Source organism: Cryptomeria japonica, chromosome 8, assembly GCF_030272615.1.
Source record: "Cryptomeria japonica chromosome 8, Sugi_1.0, whole genome shotgun sequence".
NCBI classification, from domain to species: Eukaryota; Viridiplantae; Streptophyta; class Pinopsida; order Cupressales; family Cupressaceae; genus Cryptomeria; species Cryptomeria japonica.
Window position 1 is genome coordinate 717,000,774 of NC_081412.1, and position 18,798 is coordinate 717,019,571.

Below are 18,798 nucleotides of genomic sequence, written 5' to 3' on the forward strand. Positions count from 1 at the left end.
CTAATAATAATCCCTTTCAACATTGCAATGCTATGGGGGCAGCTCAAGACAGCCTGGATCCACACAATAGGGAAGCTCCAACTTCCTCAGCAATATACCATCATCAAGAAAAGCTCAAATCTTTATCCATGGATTTCAAACAAAAGATGAAAATCAAAGACCAAGGCATGTGAGAATACTCTTTTGAACCCATGTGTCTATCTAGATTACCAACATCACCAAAATCTCATGGAAAACCTTCTGCATCGACACATCAAGCAACATAGCTCATCACCAAGGTTGATGGCAAATTTATCCAATTGAGCACACTAGCACATGAATCGGAAGAGAAAGACATCCTTAGTTGGCTATACAAGGATGAGGGAGAACTCAGAGCTGCTACTCTAGAGGTAGCCATACCAACACAACAATATGGAAAAGGATTTCTGATCATGCAATAGATGGGATACAATGGCAAAGGACCTATAGGAAAGCATCAAGAAGGCATTATACAGAACCACTAGACCCTCCTTCACAACTTTCTCGAGACAAAACAGGACTGGGATATGGACACAACATACCCCCAAGACAAAAACAAAATAAGTATCAAAAACATCAGTGGAAAGCAAAGAATAAATACTATGAGGACTCATGGCAAGAGACACTACACCAAGCAGCAGAAACAACAAGGAAAGAGTGAGAACACCAAGAAAAAGAGAAATGACAAAAGGAACTGACCATTCAAAGGGAAGAAGCATCTTATGAGAAAGTGCATCATGTTCAAGAACCTATTCAAAACAAGGCAGAGTCACCTCCTAAAGACATAACTACTCCCCAAGGAGAAACAATGTATGAACAAAGGCAAAGAGTACAAGAAGGTTCTGATTCAGAATCCAAAAAAACTACAAGACTAGTATCAATTATCAAAGATTTCTTTTCACCCTACAACATACCTATCAGCAGCACTGAAAGGATTTGGGACAGTACTTCTGAAACTGATTCTAATGACTACGAATGGGGTAGTTTCTTAAATATTATTGAGGATGTCACAGAAGGTGCTATACATTCACACACACCCCTTTCTTTGGAAGGATAGGCCACAAAGTCTCGATTACTTGAATTCGGTCCACAACATATCTACGAAGCTAAGGAAAATGAGCAGGGGAACTACGAACAAGTCTACATGGAAGATGATACCATCGAAGACCTTGAAAATATCATTAACTTAACCAACATCCCAGATAGCCTTAACGATACCTCTATCATGACACTTACCGCAGCCGACCTCGACCCACCAAATGACTCTCTATCGCTTGTATTTCCTGATTTGATAGACTGGGATGAATTTGAACACCATGATATACCTATTTTTCTAGATGATGAATCCATTGTCCATTACCTATGTACAATCAACCCAGAAACATGCTCTACCAGTGAAAAAAATAATGATATTTACAATCGGGAGGGTGCCAAGTCTCTCAGTCACAAAATGAAAGAAACAAAGGATTTGATGTTGAAAACCAGTCAATGGCAGCACTAGATCACAAAAAAGTCAAAATAAAGGACGCATATGAGGGTGAAAACCTTTTTAAGGCACCTAAAGATGGGAGACTTGACACTCTTCCTGAACACTATTAGGAGCAATTACCCATATTGATTGAGCCCACTCAATCAATCAACATCGGTACAGAAGCAGTAACTAAAAATATACACCTAGCAGAATCACTAACAGAAGAGGAAAAACTAGAGTTTTTTAGATTCTTCACAGAAAAGCAAATCAATTTTGCCTGGTCCTATGTTGATATGCCCGGGATAGATCCAAACCTAATCATGCATCATTTATCTATTGCTCCAGGAGCTAAGCCAGTCAAACAAAAGTTAAGAAAGATGAATCCACATGTAGCATTAATGGTCAAAGCTGAACTAAAGAAGTTATTAGATGTTGGATTCATTCAACCTATAGACTATGCTGAATGGATTTCAAACATTGTACTAGTTTCAAAACCAGATGGAAGCATCAGAATATGCACAGATTTTAGAGATGTCAACAAAGCCTATCTAAAGGATGACTTTCCTTTGCCCAACATCAAAATAATTATGGACCTCACAGTAGGCCATGCAATGCTCTCATTAATGGATAGTTTATCTAGCTATAATCAAATCAAGATAGCTCCAGAGGATCAAGATAAAACAACGTTCACCTATCTTTGGGGAACGTATTGTTGGAACGTCATGCCTTTTGGCTTGAAGAATATTGGGGCAACTTATCAAAGAGCAATGAAGACAATCTTTCATGATATGATGGATACCTTCATGGAGGACTATGTGGATGATTTACTGGCTAAGTCATTCACCTAGGTAGAACATCTAAGCATATTAGATAAAATATTTCAAAGATTGGAGCAATTCCAAGTCAAGCTAAACCCTAAGAAGTGTGTCTTTGGGGTAACATCAGGTAAACTATTAGGCTACATTGTGTCAGCAAAGGGCACTGAAGTAGATCCAGCGAAGGTAGAGGTCATCATGGAGATGCCACCTCCCAAGAACATTAGCTAACACAGATCTCTATAGGGACAAATGCAGTCAATCGGGCGATTCATAGCCCAACTAGCAGATAAAAGTCTACCATTCAATCATCTACTACATAAGAACATACCATTCAGATGGGAAGCCAAGTGTGCGGAATCATTCTATCAAATCAAGCAATATCTAATGAACCTACCAGTTCTGGTACCACCAATAGCAGGGAAGCCACTCATTCTCTACATAACAATAATGGAAGTATCATTGGGAGCACTGTTAGCACAAGAAGATCAAGAAGGCAAGGAACGAGCTATATATTACATCAACTAAACATTAAACAGATATGAGTTAAATTACACATTCATTGAGAAGGCTTGTTTAGTTGTGGTATTCACTTCTCAAAAATTTTGCCATTACATGCTAGCTCACACAATCAAGCTAGTAGCAAAAATTGATCCTCTCAAATATTTACTTAGCAAAGTAGCTCTTACAGGCAAACGAGCTGAATGGGTCATGACTTTGAGTGAGTTTGATAGCCAATACACAGAACGTTGAGCTATCAAGGGACAAGTAATTGTAGATCAATTAGCTGAAGCACCAGTACCAGATAAGAAACTAATGAAGGCGGAATTTCTAGACATGGATGTCCTTACTGTTATACTCAATCAATGGACCCTCTACTTTCATGGTTCCTATACTCAACATGGCTCAGGTGTCAACATCTTGTTCGTCACCCCCGAAGGACACACCATTCCAAGATCGCATAGACTCATGTTTCCATGCACCAATAACATTGCTGAGTATGAAGCCCTGGTCACATGAATCAAAATGGTGGTGGAATGGAGAATCACAGAATTGAAAGTCTATGCAGATTCCCAACTAGTTATAAATCAGATCAACAATGAATATCAGATAAAGGATGACAAGTTGTTGCCATACAAAAGAATGGTAGATGACTTCAAATAGTACTTTGTACACATCACCTTCGAGAAAATACCAAGGTTGGACAACAAAGTGGTCGATGCAATGGCCACTATCACTTCACTGCTACAAATTCCAAAGCAACAGAGTCGTTATGAGTTCCTGGTAGAGCAACTATTTTCCCCAGCCTATGATAATTCTGCTTCCCATGTCATCTATGCCTTAACCGGTTCAGACTCTCCTCTATATAAAATAATCTATGAATATCTTAAAACCAATACCCTACCCATCGACCTATCTCGTAATAAAAAACTCAACTTTATTTGGCCAGTCGCCCATTATACCTTAACTGCTGACACACTTTACCATTGAGGTCTAGATGGTACTCTTCTTCGTTGCCTTGATTGTAATGAATCTTACTCTTCTTTACACGAGCTTCACAAGGGTATCTGTGGCACGCATTCAAGTGGTACTACTCTTGCTAAAAAACTTCTGAGAATGGGATATTATTGACCGACAATGGAAAGAGACTCTTATCAATTTGCAAAGAAATGCCCTAAGTGCCAAATTCATGGCAATCTTATCCATGCACCAACACAGGAGTTGCAAACATTTCCAACATCATGGCCTTTCTGTCAGTGGGGACTTGATTTAGTAGGGAAAATCCATCCTTCCTCTTCAAATTGACACAAGTTCATTATCATTGCAACAAAGTATTTCACAAAATGGATTGAAGCAGTCCCAATGACCACAGTAACTGGAAAGCAAATTGCCTCATTTATTCTCAATTATCTAATTTGTAGATATGACATTCCAAGTTCCATCATTGCCGACAACGGGCATCCCTTCAAAAATCAGGATGTGTGAGAACTATGTGAGAGATTCAAAATCCAACATCATTTCTCTACACCTTACTACCCATAGGGGACTGGTCAAGCAGAGGCATCAAATAAAACAATCTTGAAAATCCTAAAGAAGACAGTAAATGATGCAGGTAAGTACTGGCATGTACAACTCAATCCAGCACTCTGGGCATACAGGACTAGCATCAGGACACCCACAAGAGCTATGCCATATTCATTGGTGTATGGATCATAAGCAATTTTACCCCTTGAGGTAGAAATTCCATCCCTCAGAGTATCTTTAAAAGGCCTCATACCTGTAGACACCTAAAATTGTCATGTCTAATTAAATAAATATCTTTATTTATTTAATTATTTTAAGCCTAATTCTTCTATTAATTAAATAAATCTTTATTTATTTAATTAATTCATTTATCCTCTTCTAGCCTTATTTCTCATTTAAATAAATACATTTATTTATTTAAATTATCCTTTTCCTAAATTAAATAAATATTTTATTTATTTAATTGATCCCACTTCATCTATTAATTAAATAAATCTTTATTTATTTAATTAATTCATTAACCTTTTCTACCCATGACACATGTCATTCATCTCTTAATTCATACACTACCTACCCTTTCATTATTTTATTATTTCTTTTACCTACCCTCTAATCATAGCCGACCTCCTTTTACACCTCTCAATCTTATCCCTCCATTTCATATTGTGTCTTCTATATAAGGAGATACTTCCTTCATTATCAAACCCTAATCAATCATTCTAACTACTTGATCAATTGACTACTTGGCATATGCGATCCTACTTGCAACCACATTTCCGTTCTTTGTTGAGCTCTTGTGCACACATAAAATTTGAGAGAAAATATATCAAGCAAGATCAATGGAGATAGGAAGAATGGAGATCCAAACCCTATTGGACATGTGATGGTATAATCTTTGTGATTTCATTTGATTTGCATTGTCTTAGGTAATCTTCATATGTTATGGTGGATCTTTGTTGTTGTTAGGCTAGGGTTTTGTGGTTGAATTCATTTAGCCTTTCAATATCGTTATTATTGTTATCCATTTTCACCATATACATTTTGGCACACCCTGTGGGACATGTAATTTTGTTAGATCTGTGTTTTTTTGCAAATTTTTCTAAACCTTTATTGTTGTTTTGTAAAACAATATGGAGAATAATATTGTGCAGCTAGGGTTTTGGACACAAAATCAAGATCTTTGAGAGATTTGATCATATCTCACAAACGGCTAGGAAATTTTGCACCAAATTTTTTTTACAGGTTGAAGAAAGTATCAGGAGCTCTCAATACAAAATTCAGAATTTGTGGAGCACATTTTCATTTTCTATGAATTTTTTATGATTTTTCATAAAAAATTAATTTTGAGAGCAAATGAGAGAATTTTTTGGATTTTCTTATATTTTTGGAAATATATAGTAATTATACACAGGATCTGTTGTTTGTGATTTTAATTTTGATGCAAAATATTTCCCTAAAAATTGGATCTTTAAAAATTAGGGTTTTTCCTTATTTTGATCAAATCTCACAAACGGCTTCGAATTTTGGCATAAAATTTTTTCGTGCAGAAATTTTTTTATGTAGGTTTGGAAGACCATCAGGACTCTCTAGTAAAAATTTCAGATTTTTTGGATCGATTTTGCATTTTATATGAATTTTTTATGATTTTTCATAAAAAATTAATTTTTGGAGCAAATTAGCAAATTTTTTGGATTTTCTTACATTTCTAGAAATCTCTTGAAAATTTACAGGTGGTCTTTTTTTTATGATGAATCAGATCTTTGAATTGGTCAACAAAATGCATTGTTGAAGGCCCCTATTTCACAAAGTCTTTTGGATCTAAAATTTACCTAACTTGTATGCTTGCAGGAAGGGGTGATTATTTCAAACAATCCAAACTACTAATAAATCTTTGTTGCAGGTCCTTGGCAAGGGTTTTTGGATTTTTATTGTGTTCCTTGTTTTCATAGACTATCAAACACTTCAATTGGTGCACTAAAATTGAATCATTGTCTTTTGTGTCTTGAGCAATAGGCTCTTTTTGTTTAATCTTTAGAGGGCCTGTCTTCCTGTGTGGTCATTAGGACTACTAGTGAGAAGAGAATGACCCAAGAGGTAGCGAGTAAAACCCACCTCTTTCGAACCACTATAAACAACTATATTCATGGTGAAAACTATGGATAACGTGTGTTGATTAGTTCATACCGACACTATGTCTCCCCATAAACCCGTTTGATCAAATTTATTTGATCAGTTGTAGGGCGTAACCCCTACCAGCTGGGAGCCTTCTGTATTTATAGAGCTGAAAGTGTCGCATGTATGGCCACATGAGCGGATGCCCTTACTAGCACCTTTTTGTTTTAGAAGCCAAAATCTTTCTAGTTGTTGAGGCAGGAGGTCGGACCTCTGGTAGTGGCCCACACACATATGGTTCTTAGTAGAGATACAAAGTTCACCACGGGGAGTTTTCATGGGGACTGATGCTTGGTTGACCCGAGAAGTGAGTGCCGAGGGTGGAGCTAGTGAGGTCAAGCATCTAAGTATCCGCTCTGAATAGCGTAGCCTCGAGGGTAAAACCTCATGTGGGATCAACAACTATTGTCTTGGCCAGCCATAAGAATTGTGCTTGACTTATTTTAAACATTCAAAACATTCAAGACCAAACAGCAAACCATTGTGTCTTTTGTGTCTTCAAGTGTATGCAAAACATTTTTACATCAAACAACACACTTTTCTTGGAGTCATTTTGAGTCTAAAAAGTTGCAAACATTGAGTCCTCATCAACATTGTGTCCTCTTGTCACAAAAAATAGTCAAACATTCAGATTTGGTCACAACCAACAACTTCACAAATTGGAAAATATTTACAGTCCAGCAAACAAGAGCAATCAGTTTTGGAATTCTTGAGCTTCCTAGGTTGTTTCTCCAGGTTTTCATCTAGCATTCAACTTGTCTTTGGGTCTCACAAAGTCCATCATTGCTTTACATCTTGCATTAAATTTACATTTGTCTAAACTTGAGTCAAAAGGTCACTTGCTTGTCCTCATCATACTTTGTCAACACACTACATACAACAACATTTTTCTAAGTGGTCCCTCATCAAGGTCTATCACCTTTGGGTCTCATTTGGTCTTACTTAGAGTCAAGGTCAACTTACCTCATCAAGAGAAACTATCCTCTCTTTGGAAGTCACACCTACTCTACTACATACATACTTGGTCTTACACTTTGGACATTGCAAGTACACCTCAGATTCATTTACATTCCATCCAACTCTTGGTCTTCCATACTTTTTCCATTTTCATCTAGTCTCATGCATCTCGATCAATACCTAGTTCATGGTTGAAACCCGTCTTCAAAAATCTAGGAGAAAAATTAAAGAGGCTCAAGAGTCCGCAAACATGAGTTCTTATGAGTATGACAATGATATCTTTTTCAATTCTGATCATACTACATTACCTGACATGGATGCCTATAGAAACATTCCAAATGTTGAGAACATGGACACTACGAACAACAATGATACACACAATGATGATATGGACAATTTTTTAGTACATTCAGCAGATGTGGAAGAATCCATTATGGATCCCCTTTTCAATCGATTGGTTGAGGAAATAATGAGGAGGGATAGACAATACTTCTTACAAATGATGGCACAAAGTGGAGCCAAGATACCTCATGATTTTGACATGTCTCAAATAATGGAAAATCGACCTTTGCAACAACCTCACTCCAACATGGATCAAAGGAGACCTAATAGTGGAGGCAATAGAGGACCACATATGGTGCCTGAATCACCATCATCTTTGTTTCAAAAACCAAAGGTCCCACATACACATGGTCAAGCATATGATACTCACCTTCGTAGAGCATTATGGAAGTCTTATGCAGAAAGATATGCTCAATCACATACCAATGCTAAGGATCAACCACCAAAGCAATTGGATATTCAAAGGCATGCTCAAAATTTGGACACAAGGAAACCCCGTGTCAAATTTGGGGGCAACACACTAGAACAAACTCATGACATGCCTGTAGAGTATGGTATACATGGACAAAATAGATATTTCATTCCTCAACATGAATCTATACCAAGTGGTCCATATATGCAACATCACTATAGACCTCCTCCATATGAACATGTGTATGATCAATATCATCCATATATGCAACATGCTCCTCCTCCAATTGGTGCCTCAAGCATAGGGTATGGTCCAAGAAGTCGATCTCCACCTAAGAACAATTTGGAGCAACAAATCAGGGACTTACAAAAGAAAATGGAGGACATAAATACACTAAAGCCAACTTACACAATGAGAGACATATGTCCCTATCCATTTGACAAAAGCATTCCAATGCCTGCATTTCCTACATACTTGGTGACACCTAAGTTTGATAAGTATAGAGAAAAAGGGGATCCTAAGGCACACATAAGACAATTTTTCATAGCTTGCATTGAGATAGCAGCAAAAGGACATATTTGATGAGATTATTCCCACGGAGCCTAGGCGATCAAGCTATGGAATGGTTCTCCCAACTTCCACCTGGAATTAAGTCATGGGGTGACTTAGCAGAGGCATTTATTCAACATTTCTCCCACAACATAGAGACAGACATATCAGTCACTACTTTGAGCAACACCAAGCAAAAAGATGGAAAGTCTTTTTCATCATTTTTACAGAGATGGAGGAATCTAGCCAGCAGATGCTCTTGTGAAATTCCACAAAAACAAATGGTAGAGATGTTCACCTAGAATGTTAACAAAGACATTGGCTATGATCTAAGGAAAGCTTGTTTGTCCACCTTCAAGGACGTCATTAAAAAAGGCTTAGCAACAGAGAAGGTCCTAATTGAACAAGGAGTTATTAAGATATTCAAGGAAAACAAAGATGACTTTAAAGGAAAAGACAAGCCAAGATTTTGGAATAAAAACAAGAACACAGTCAATGATGGTGTTGTTGATGCCAACACGGTGCGACCCAAATTCATCTTTTCAAGATCAAGTTCTACAAACAATCAAGTGAATACTCAAACAACTTCCAGATCACGAAGGAAGTACACCCCATTGGGAGAACCACTTGAGTCAGTTTTCAAAAAGCTAGTGGCAAACAAGGTAATCAATATTCTAGATTTTCCTCCATATGAGCCAAAGGTCAAACCAAATTGGTGGAATGATGACGAATATTGTGAAATTCATAAGAGAAAGGGTCATAAGATAGGAAATTGTCATCAACTGAAGAACATCATACAAGATCTCATTGATAGGGGTGACATTGAGATTGAAGGGCACTCATCCATTCAAGAACATGAGATGTTTAAGGAACCATTCCCAAAGCATGACAAGGGAAAAGCTAAAGCCACAGATGACCAAACCAACTATACCAGAGCAACCTATAACTATGATTCAACAATCAATCACATTTCAATGGACAATTACGTCTCTACCATTATCATCAAGGACAAAAACCCTTAGAATTCTACCCGGAGACCCAAGATTGTCCTAAAAGGTGTTGGATCTTTTTCCAAACCTACCTCTGAATGTCATGTTACAACCCGTCGAGGTAAAATCACTTTGCAAGGTGCTCCAGCTAAGAACACCACTTCCTCATCAACCAAACCTGAGTATGACCTTGTAGAACAATTAGGGAAGACACCCGCACTCATTTCCATTCTTGAGCTCCTACGCATATCCCCCGCACATAAAGCCATTCTTGATAAAATCTTGAGAGATACTTCTGTCCCTACTGATCTAAACGTGGACCAGTTTCAAGCCATGGTGGGATACCTTTCCGTTCCACACTCACTTACATTCACAGAAGCCGATGACGCCTCCGTAAGTCAGCCACATAATGCACCTTTACACATCGAAGCCTTCCTACACAAACATCGAATAAAACAAGTCCTGATAGATGGAGGAGCTAGTCTAAACATTTGTACATTGAGCACTATTAAACAATTGGGATATTCTAATAAAGCTATGAATTCTACAAACAAAATTACCATAAAGGCATATGATGATGAAGAGCGTTCATCCAAAGGTACAGTCACCTTGCCTCTCAGAGTTGGGCTAGTTACTAAGGATGTGGTTTGTCAAGTCGTAGACCTTGATCTCACATACAACATACTTTTGGGACGTCCTTGGATTCATGAGATGAGTGCACCCATCTACATATCATCGATGTATCAAGTTTCCACACAATGGAGTTGAAGTGACCGTCAAAGATGACCCAAATCCATTCATATATTGCAATAATCTACAACCTAGATTAGAAATAACAATACCAATCAATTGAGAGGCTATTCCTTCATCGGCATATGTGGATCCGGAATCCTTGAAAGCTTTTACATCAAAACAAGCAGAGATCAAAGAAAAGTTCAAGATTAAAGACATGGGATGTGGTGAGTATATCTTTCATGTTGATCAACTCCCACTGTCTCCTAAGACATTCAGTCGACAGGAACAATCTATAAACAATTTGCAATGCCAAGGAATTGGGTGTGAACCACCTAGTGTTGTGGCTACTAAGTCTGAATGCAAATATCCTCTAGTGGTGCAAGCAACTCTTGATATCAATTATCCTAAGAGTGGTTCCAACAAAGAATCTATTGAGCATATCGCCAGCCCTCTTGAGAACTCACATAGCCTTGCCATTTCACCCACTCATTCCATTTCCACTTCACTTCTAGACTTGGATCGACAAGAATTACAAAAGCCCTTACCCATTGGGGATCAAAAATCAAGCTTTGAAAAGAAAAATCTAAAAGTCAATAATAAAGAAAAGTCCTTTAGTCTAAATCAAAATCAAAAGCTATTGGACTCTACAAAAATCAAAGTCAAGAATAAAAATCCTATGAAAGAAAAAGAGCAAGAGTTGATCTCCCCTAATATCAAAATAACTAGAGGCAAAAGTTCCAAAATTTCAAGTCAAAAAATATACTTGTTGATCCTAAGTCTCCATCATGCTATCCTACTTTCACTTCTTTTCACAGTCATAAGCCTTCATTCCTCATCCACTTGTTCCACACATCCATTCCCTTTTGGGGATACATCATGGACCTTTAATCGAGCTTCCTCGAAGGACTTTGTTGTCAAGGATGCCCAAGCTTCTTTAGGTGACATGCATATGGGCCTACGCAGTCCACACACTAGTAATTCTATCTCAATTCCTTTATCAAGAAAGACAGTCACTCAAGCTACACATCATTCAGTCAAGGAACATTGCAGTTACAATCATAAGGGTAAGCATCGCACATTTGAGGTGGGTGACTTGATTCTCAGAGAAAATCCCAAAAATCAGCAAGACAGAAAGAAGAAGGGCAAGTTCGAACCAAACTGGCTTGGTCCTTACATCATTACAGCAGCACATGGATCTGGTGCATATCAGCTCTCAACCACAGAGGGTGACTCTTTGGAGGATCCTATCAACAACATGCACCTTCACAGGTTTTACACATAGCTCTTCAGAGTATCCTAATTCAAAAATACAAAAAAATTCAAAAAATTCAAAAATACAAAAAAAAAAAAAACATAAAAATAAAAAATCGTTACATGGTGAAAACCTGGAAAATAGGCACCTTGTGACACAAAAAAATTGAAAAAAAAAAAAAGTAAAGAAAAACATTTCGTCCAACGGTGAAAACCACTTCGGTGGCGCCCTAGGCAAGTACCATGGTGAAAACTGGGTCACCAGCGCCATGTGTAGAGACATTTCTCCTCCCTCCTTCAGGATTCTCTTTCATCACTTCACTTTGCACACACTCACGACCAATTCATCCATAATAAACTTACCCATTCCCATCATGGCTTGTTATTGATTTACCCAAGATTGGTTAGCCATTCATAATAAACCTCCCTTTCCATCCATAATAAATCAGCTCCTATCTGTGGCTAAGGCAAATCCTACGTCTAGTGATGGGTGTGGAATTGAGAACATCACATGTTTCGAGGAGTACAGTTTCTTCCAGCTTCCTTCAGTTTATCCACACACAATCTGCAATAAAACAGCATTTGCATCGCCAATCCGCAATAAAGTTTCGCTTTCTCCACAATAAAGTATCAGTTTCATGGATTCAGCCAGTTTCAGATGAGACACAACAGCAATAATGGACTTCAACAAATCAAATATTTCAACAGACTCAGACAACATTATGGTTTAGTGCTATCTATCCTTTTTGTGAAAGTAAACATTGTGACCACAATCAAATAAGACTTATACAAGTGACAAGAGACACTAAACTTGAGGACTACAGTGGATGTTGGTGTCGAGTCTTGGTTTTCTTTTGATTTTATCTTTCTAGTGACATGTCTTTTAGCTTTTCTAGGATGTCTCTGACTAGAGACTCTATCTCTAGGATGTTTTTGACTAGAAGGGCGAGGATGGGGTATCGTCACCTTTTTTTTTTTTTTTCTTTGTTGTCTGTGGATTGTCTCTTAGTAATGCTATGGCTTGTCCAAGGATATGAGGACACTGTGAGTCTAGTGTGAACTGGGGCATTCCTTGTTTGAGACTGTCTTATCTCCATGCAAATAGGTACAATGACTTTCTGGGTCAAACATGTGCCTCGATTGTCATAACCTACTTGCCATAATAAAGCTCAATGATGATAACGCACAAGAAGCTCTTTCACTTTCATATCTTCTATCTTTCATCCCCCTTTCTTGATTGACCTCCATCATTCTTCTCGAGTCTGCGTAGCCTACTATCACATGACTGAGTATAATGACACACCAAAAACATTTGCATTTCATATAGTTGCACCTCCATTACCACATATAAGCATTTCATACATACATATAGATATCACAACTGCATCACATCCTACACACAACACCTGTTAGCACAATTTACATCTGCATTATCATATTCATCTGCATTACATACATTCACATTTGCATCATGCATACACATATAAAACATAAAAGAAAACAAAAATATATTGTATTGCATCATATACATATTTGCATCCATATCATAAGCATCACATAAGAACATCTCATCACATAGGTACTCATGCATATAGCTGTCGCAAAGATGAATCATCTCATATATATATATATAAAGTGTCATGATACAATGATGTCAAAATCATATGGCTACAATCACCCGCAGGTGTCTACATCATCATACAAAAATGGTACAATACTAATACATAGGGAGCCCTCTACGGCTATGATGAATTCCCTTCCTCATAGCTGGCTAGCCTCGATGGAGTCTGAGCCCTAGAAGGACCCACCCCAAGATCATCTCTCCTGGCCCCTGTGTCCTCTGCAGCCACCCCTCGTGTCACCCTATCCGGACAGAGGAACCCACTGATAACTCCTACCAACACTATTGGTAGTGCTAATCCTATCCATGTCATAGTATCCCATGCCACATGTTCCACCCTCATCTCCAATCCCGGATCCTAGAACACTCCTCTCAGAGCCTCCCTATCTCCATCTCGATCGAACGGAATCAGCTCCTCATCGATCGGTATCCATAGAATCCTGTATACATCCTCCAGGGTGATTGTCATCTCCCCCATCGGCAAATGAAAAGTGCAAGTCTCAAAGTGCCACCTCTCCGCCAGTGCAGTCAACAATCCCATGTTCACCCAAAACTCAGGCACATATAGAATATGTCTCAATCCCATAGCCTCAATCGCAGCTCGGTCCTCGGCTGTCAACTCAGGTCGCAATCTCTGCGTCGACAAGAATCTCTCTCGCGACTCCAGTATAGGCAAATACTCCTGCAGTCAAGCAAATCAATCATGTTAGTTCTAGTAACACTCACTGTTCATCACAAAGTGTTGCTTCTATCCTAGTGACACTCACTGTTCATCACAAAGTGTTGCTTCTATATCTTGGTACTCACTGTTCATCACAAAGTGCCTTGATCTATCCTATCCTAGGGCCTATGCTTGAGTGAATCCTCTTGAGTATCTTCCTAATTGGCAATGTATGTTCTATCACAGAATTGTCAATCCTAGCCCTATTTGTTATCCTAGTTTTCCCTAGAGGACCTACTTGAGTGTATCCTCTCAGCAGCTTATCCAATCGATAGCGTATGTTCATCACAGAACTGCCGATTTGACCTAGAAGACACAAGTTCATATTTTTGGACACAAATGCGCTTTCCTGACATAAACGCACATTTATTACATTACCTAGCATGCATTAATGACAACAATAAATGCATCAAAGTACAAAGAGGTTTTGTGGTACTTACTGGCTCTCTTGCCTCTGCTGGCCTCTAGAATCGGCGAACGCAGTCGAATCTATCAACCAAAGCCATCGCTGTTGACTGCTGCTGCTCTTTTCTCTCTCTGCACTCTAATCTCTTGGAGGTGTAGATGACAATGAAGATGTATTTCCCTCGTGGTCTATCTTATAGACTGCCCTAGCCCTCGTTTCCCAAGTCAGTCTTCATTATCTTGTGACTCTGTCACTTTATCTGGTCAGTCCATTCTAGCCTCTCTTCTTATCGAGAGATTGTCTGCAACCTTTTCAGATATTTTCATCCAATCTCTCGAGGGGGCATATCATTCCCATCTTGGGGCAACTTTGTATCAGTTCATCTTATCTTCTTTGAAACAACGCGACAAGCCGCATTGTCTCAAAGAGGGGCAAAATGTAGACACCTAAAATTGTCATGTCTAATTAAATAAATATCTTTATTTATTTAATTATTTTAAGCCTAATTCTTCTATTAATTAAATAAATCTTTATTTATTTAATTAATTCATTTATCCTCTTCTAGCCTTATTTCTCATTTAAATAAATACATTTATTTATTTAAATTATCCTTTTCCTAAATTAAATGAATATTTTATTTATTTAATTGATCCCACTTCTTCTATTAATTAAATAAATCTTTATTTATTTAATTAATTCATTAACCTTTTCTACCCATGACACATGTCATTCATCTCTTAATTCATACACTACCTACCCTTTCATTATTTTATTATTTCTTTTACCTACCCTCTAATCATAGCCGACCTCCTTTTACACCTCTCAATCTTATCCCTCCATTTCATATTGTGTCTTCTATATAAGGAGATACTTCATTATCAAACCTTAATCAATCATTCTAACTACTTGATCAATTGACTACTTGGCATATGCGATCCTACTTGCAACCACATTTCCGTTCTTTGTTGAGCTCTTGTGCACACATAAAATCTGAGAGCAAATATATCAAGCAAGATCAATGGAGATAGGAAGAATGGAGATCCAAACCCTATTGGACATGTGATGGTATAATCTTTGTGATTTCATTTGATTTGCATTGTCTTAGGTAATCTTCATATGTTATGGTGGATCTTTGTTGTTGTTAGGCTAGGGTTTTGTGGTTGAATTCATTTAGCCTTTCAATATCGTTATTATTGTTATCCATTTTCACCATATACAATACCAGATGAGGAGTGTCGGGTAAACAGATTGCAAGAACTAGAGCTTCTGGATGAAAAACGACAACATGCCTATGATCATCTCAAATCATACCAGCAGTGCATGTGCAGAAGCTACAACCACAGAGTCATCCCTAGGATTTTAAAGTCGGTAATCTTGTACTCAAAGAAAATCCCAGAAATCAATAGGATCGAGAAAAGAAGGGGAAGTTTGAACCTAACTGGTTAGGTCCCCATGTTATCATATCAGCCTATGGATCAGGCACCTATCAGCTAACAACTTCAGAGGGAGATGTGCTCGACGAGCCAACCAACAACATCCATCTGAATAAATTATACACTTGAGTGGTCTAATGCATGAAAAATAAAAAAAATACAAAAAAATCAAAAAATCAGAAAAACAACACAAAGGTGCAATAAACACAAGTGGTGAAAACCTGGCAACAGGCGCTATTTGTGAGATAACAACTCCTCTATCTATCATTATTCATATCTTTTGCATCTGAATTCAAAGCTAATGGCCATCGCCTAACACTTTTTACACAACATTATCCCGGACATACTTAGCATAGTCATTGTCCTTGCTTATCTGAAGATCAGTTCATCATATCCCACCATGGCTTGGTAATTACTGTGAATATCCACATCGATAGGTATCTATAACTAGGGGCAGTGTTCCTCTAACTTCAAGCATTCCAACAACAAGCACACAAGAATCACAACATGCTAAGGAAACCCTGTCAACAACAGCTCATCAGCCGAGAAAATAAGACACTAATCCAATTAACAACTTCAACACACACATGATGGATGATTTTCTGAATTATAATTTGTTTACATCTCGCATGAAGTTTTGACTATTTTTCACTTCAAATTTTTGAATCATTGGATCTCCTGAATTTCTCAACAATGCATCAAGCTAGAGAAAGTAGCGGGGGAGTCTAATATTTTTTTGGTTTTCTGTCTGTGAGGTGATCACTTGTACGGTGCAAATTTTGTCTTGAGACATGATTGGAAACATATCATTGAAGACATTATTCCACTTTGCGCATACAAATGGTTAATTCTTGTCTATTTTACGCAAGCAACACTCAGGTCGTCTTGGTTTAACTATACCTCGACGCTTGTGTTGTCTTGTAATATCAAAATCTATGTACGTTTTACTCAGGTCATTATGGTTCAATTATACCATTATGCTTGTATAAACTTCCAACATATCAAAATCTCAATGATGACAAACAAAAATAGAGAAAAAACATGTGAGTACACAGGAATGACAAACGAAAAAATGAGGGTGACCATTTAGTTGCATATCATTTTACACTTGCATTTAGTTGCATATCATTTTACGCTTGCATTTAGTTATATATCATTTTAAAAATTTCATTTAGTTGCATATCATTATCATACATCTCATTTTCATGATACATCTCACAGCACATCAGTAACATACATCTCATTTTCAAGATACATCTCACATCATACATTAATAAAATCAAGATAAACAACGCATCATCATATTTTCATCATTATAGCTCATACATCATAATCAAAATCAAAAGCATTACATCATCATCATCACAACATCATATCAATGCATATCATATATCATCGTTCATAACACATCACATGAGAATCAAAAAACTCAATGCCATATATATATATATATATATATATATGTATGTATCTCAAAATGGTCGAAATGTACAAGGGATGTCATGTCTGTCAAAATACAACAAAATGATCAAAATACAATAGAGACAAGTCTCTCAGGTATGACTATCTCCTGAGGCTGACGGTCTCATAGAAAAAGTCCCAGCTCCTGGATCTCCCCCAGGTGGATCATGTCAAGAAGGCCCCGTAACACCTCTGCTCTCTGTCCCCGTCTGACTCCGAGCAGATCGACTGGCTGCAAAAATAGGAGCTCTCTGCTCACTAGGGACTAGATCCTCATATAACCACCTGTAGTACTCGACTGCCATGGATTTATACGGTATCTCCCTCAGTGTGTACCACATCGCAGTACCACATGTCGCTCTCTACAATCTCTCTGCAAGCTCCTCTACTCAATCCCGACGCTCTCTCTCTGTATCCCACTCTGTTGTAATCTGGTGCTGTTGTGCTAGCACCTATACCTGTAGCTACTATACTGCGACCTATAGGGATCTAATTTGTGAGTCATGTCGATGGATGGGTACCCTAATCTGAACGGGTACCTGTGTTGTGGTCCCACCCATACCTGTCCCTGTCCAAGGTGCCGGTGGAGGTAGAACATCTGATCTCCTCCTTTGGGTGGGTTGCCTATCATCCTCTATACCCCCCATGACCACTAAAACTACACCTACCCTACCAGCACCACCAACACCAAGGAGAAGTCCTCCTCCTCTCCCTCCTCATCCTCTATCTCGTCCTCTATCTCTCCCTCCATCACCCCCTTTTCCTCTATCTCTCCTCAAACCTCCTCTATCACCTCCTCCTCCTCTTCCATCACCTCCTCCATCATCCCCACCTCTCTCTCCAACCTTCTCTCCCTCCTCATCTCTCTGTCTAACTCCTCGTCTATCTGGTTGCTCATCCTCCTCATCATCAAAAGCGAGTAACATCTCTGCTGGATCCAATATCCATGCCATTGCATGTACCACGGAGTAGGTTGAAAACTCCTCTGTCATCCTTGCATCAACAACCCTAGCTCCTTAATCCCAGATCTAGCTTGCCAATGTCATGTACTCCTCTATTGCCGCTACTCTATCCACTGTGGGCCCCCACTTGGACACATCCTATCTTCGGCGAGCATATAAACATGCTCCTTGTGATATCCCTTACTATCTCCCATACTATCGCTGCACACGGCTATGCAAAAATCACTCAATAATAAAGGGCATCCGCCCAATCAAATATCTTGACATATACACATAGGGCATCTCTATCCCATTCTCTGCCCACACCTCGCAATCCATATACAGTCTCTAGATGACCATATCAATATCATCCAGTACTCTCTGCCAGTGCTCTAGTTTGCCTAGCTTATGTAGGACAACTATACCTGTATACCCATATGCATATGCTTGCCCAACTATCCTATCCCTACCTGCAAGTG

General features: G+C 38.4%; 1 protein-coding gene across 1 annotated transcript in view; it reads right to left on the minus strand.

Moving 5' to 3' along the window:
* LOC131857935 (uncharacterized) overlaps nucleotides 1–18,370 on the minus strand; it is a 32,692-nt gene extending 14,322 nt beyond the window's left edge. Inside the window, exon 1 of the mRNA XM_059210725.1 lies at nucleotides 18,160–18,370. Coding sequence (XP_059066708.1) covers nucleotides 18,160–18,370 — 211 coding nt within the window. The remainder of the gene's footprint in view (nucleotides 1–18,159) is intronic.
* Between the last annotated feature and the right edge of the window lie 428 nt (nucleotides 18,371–18,798).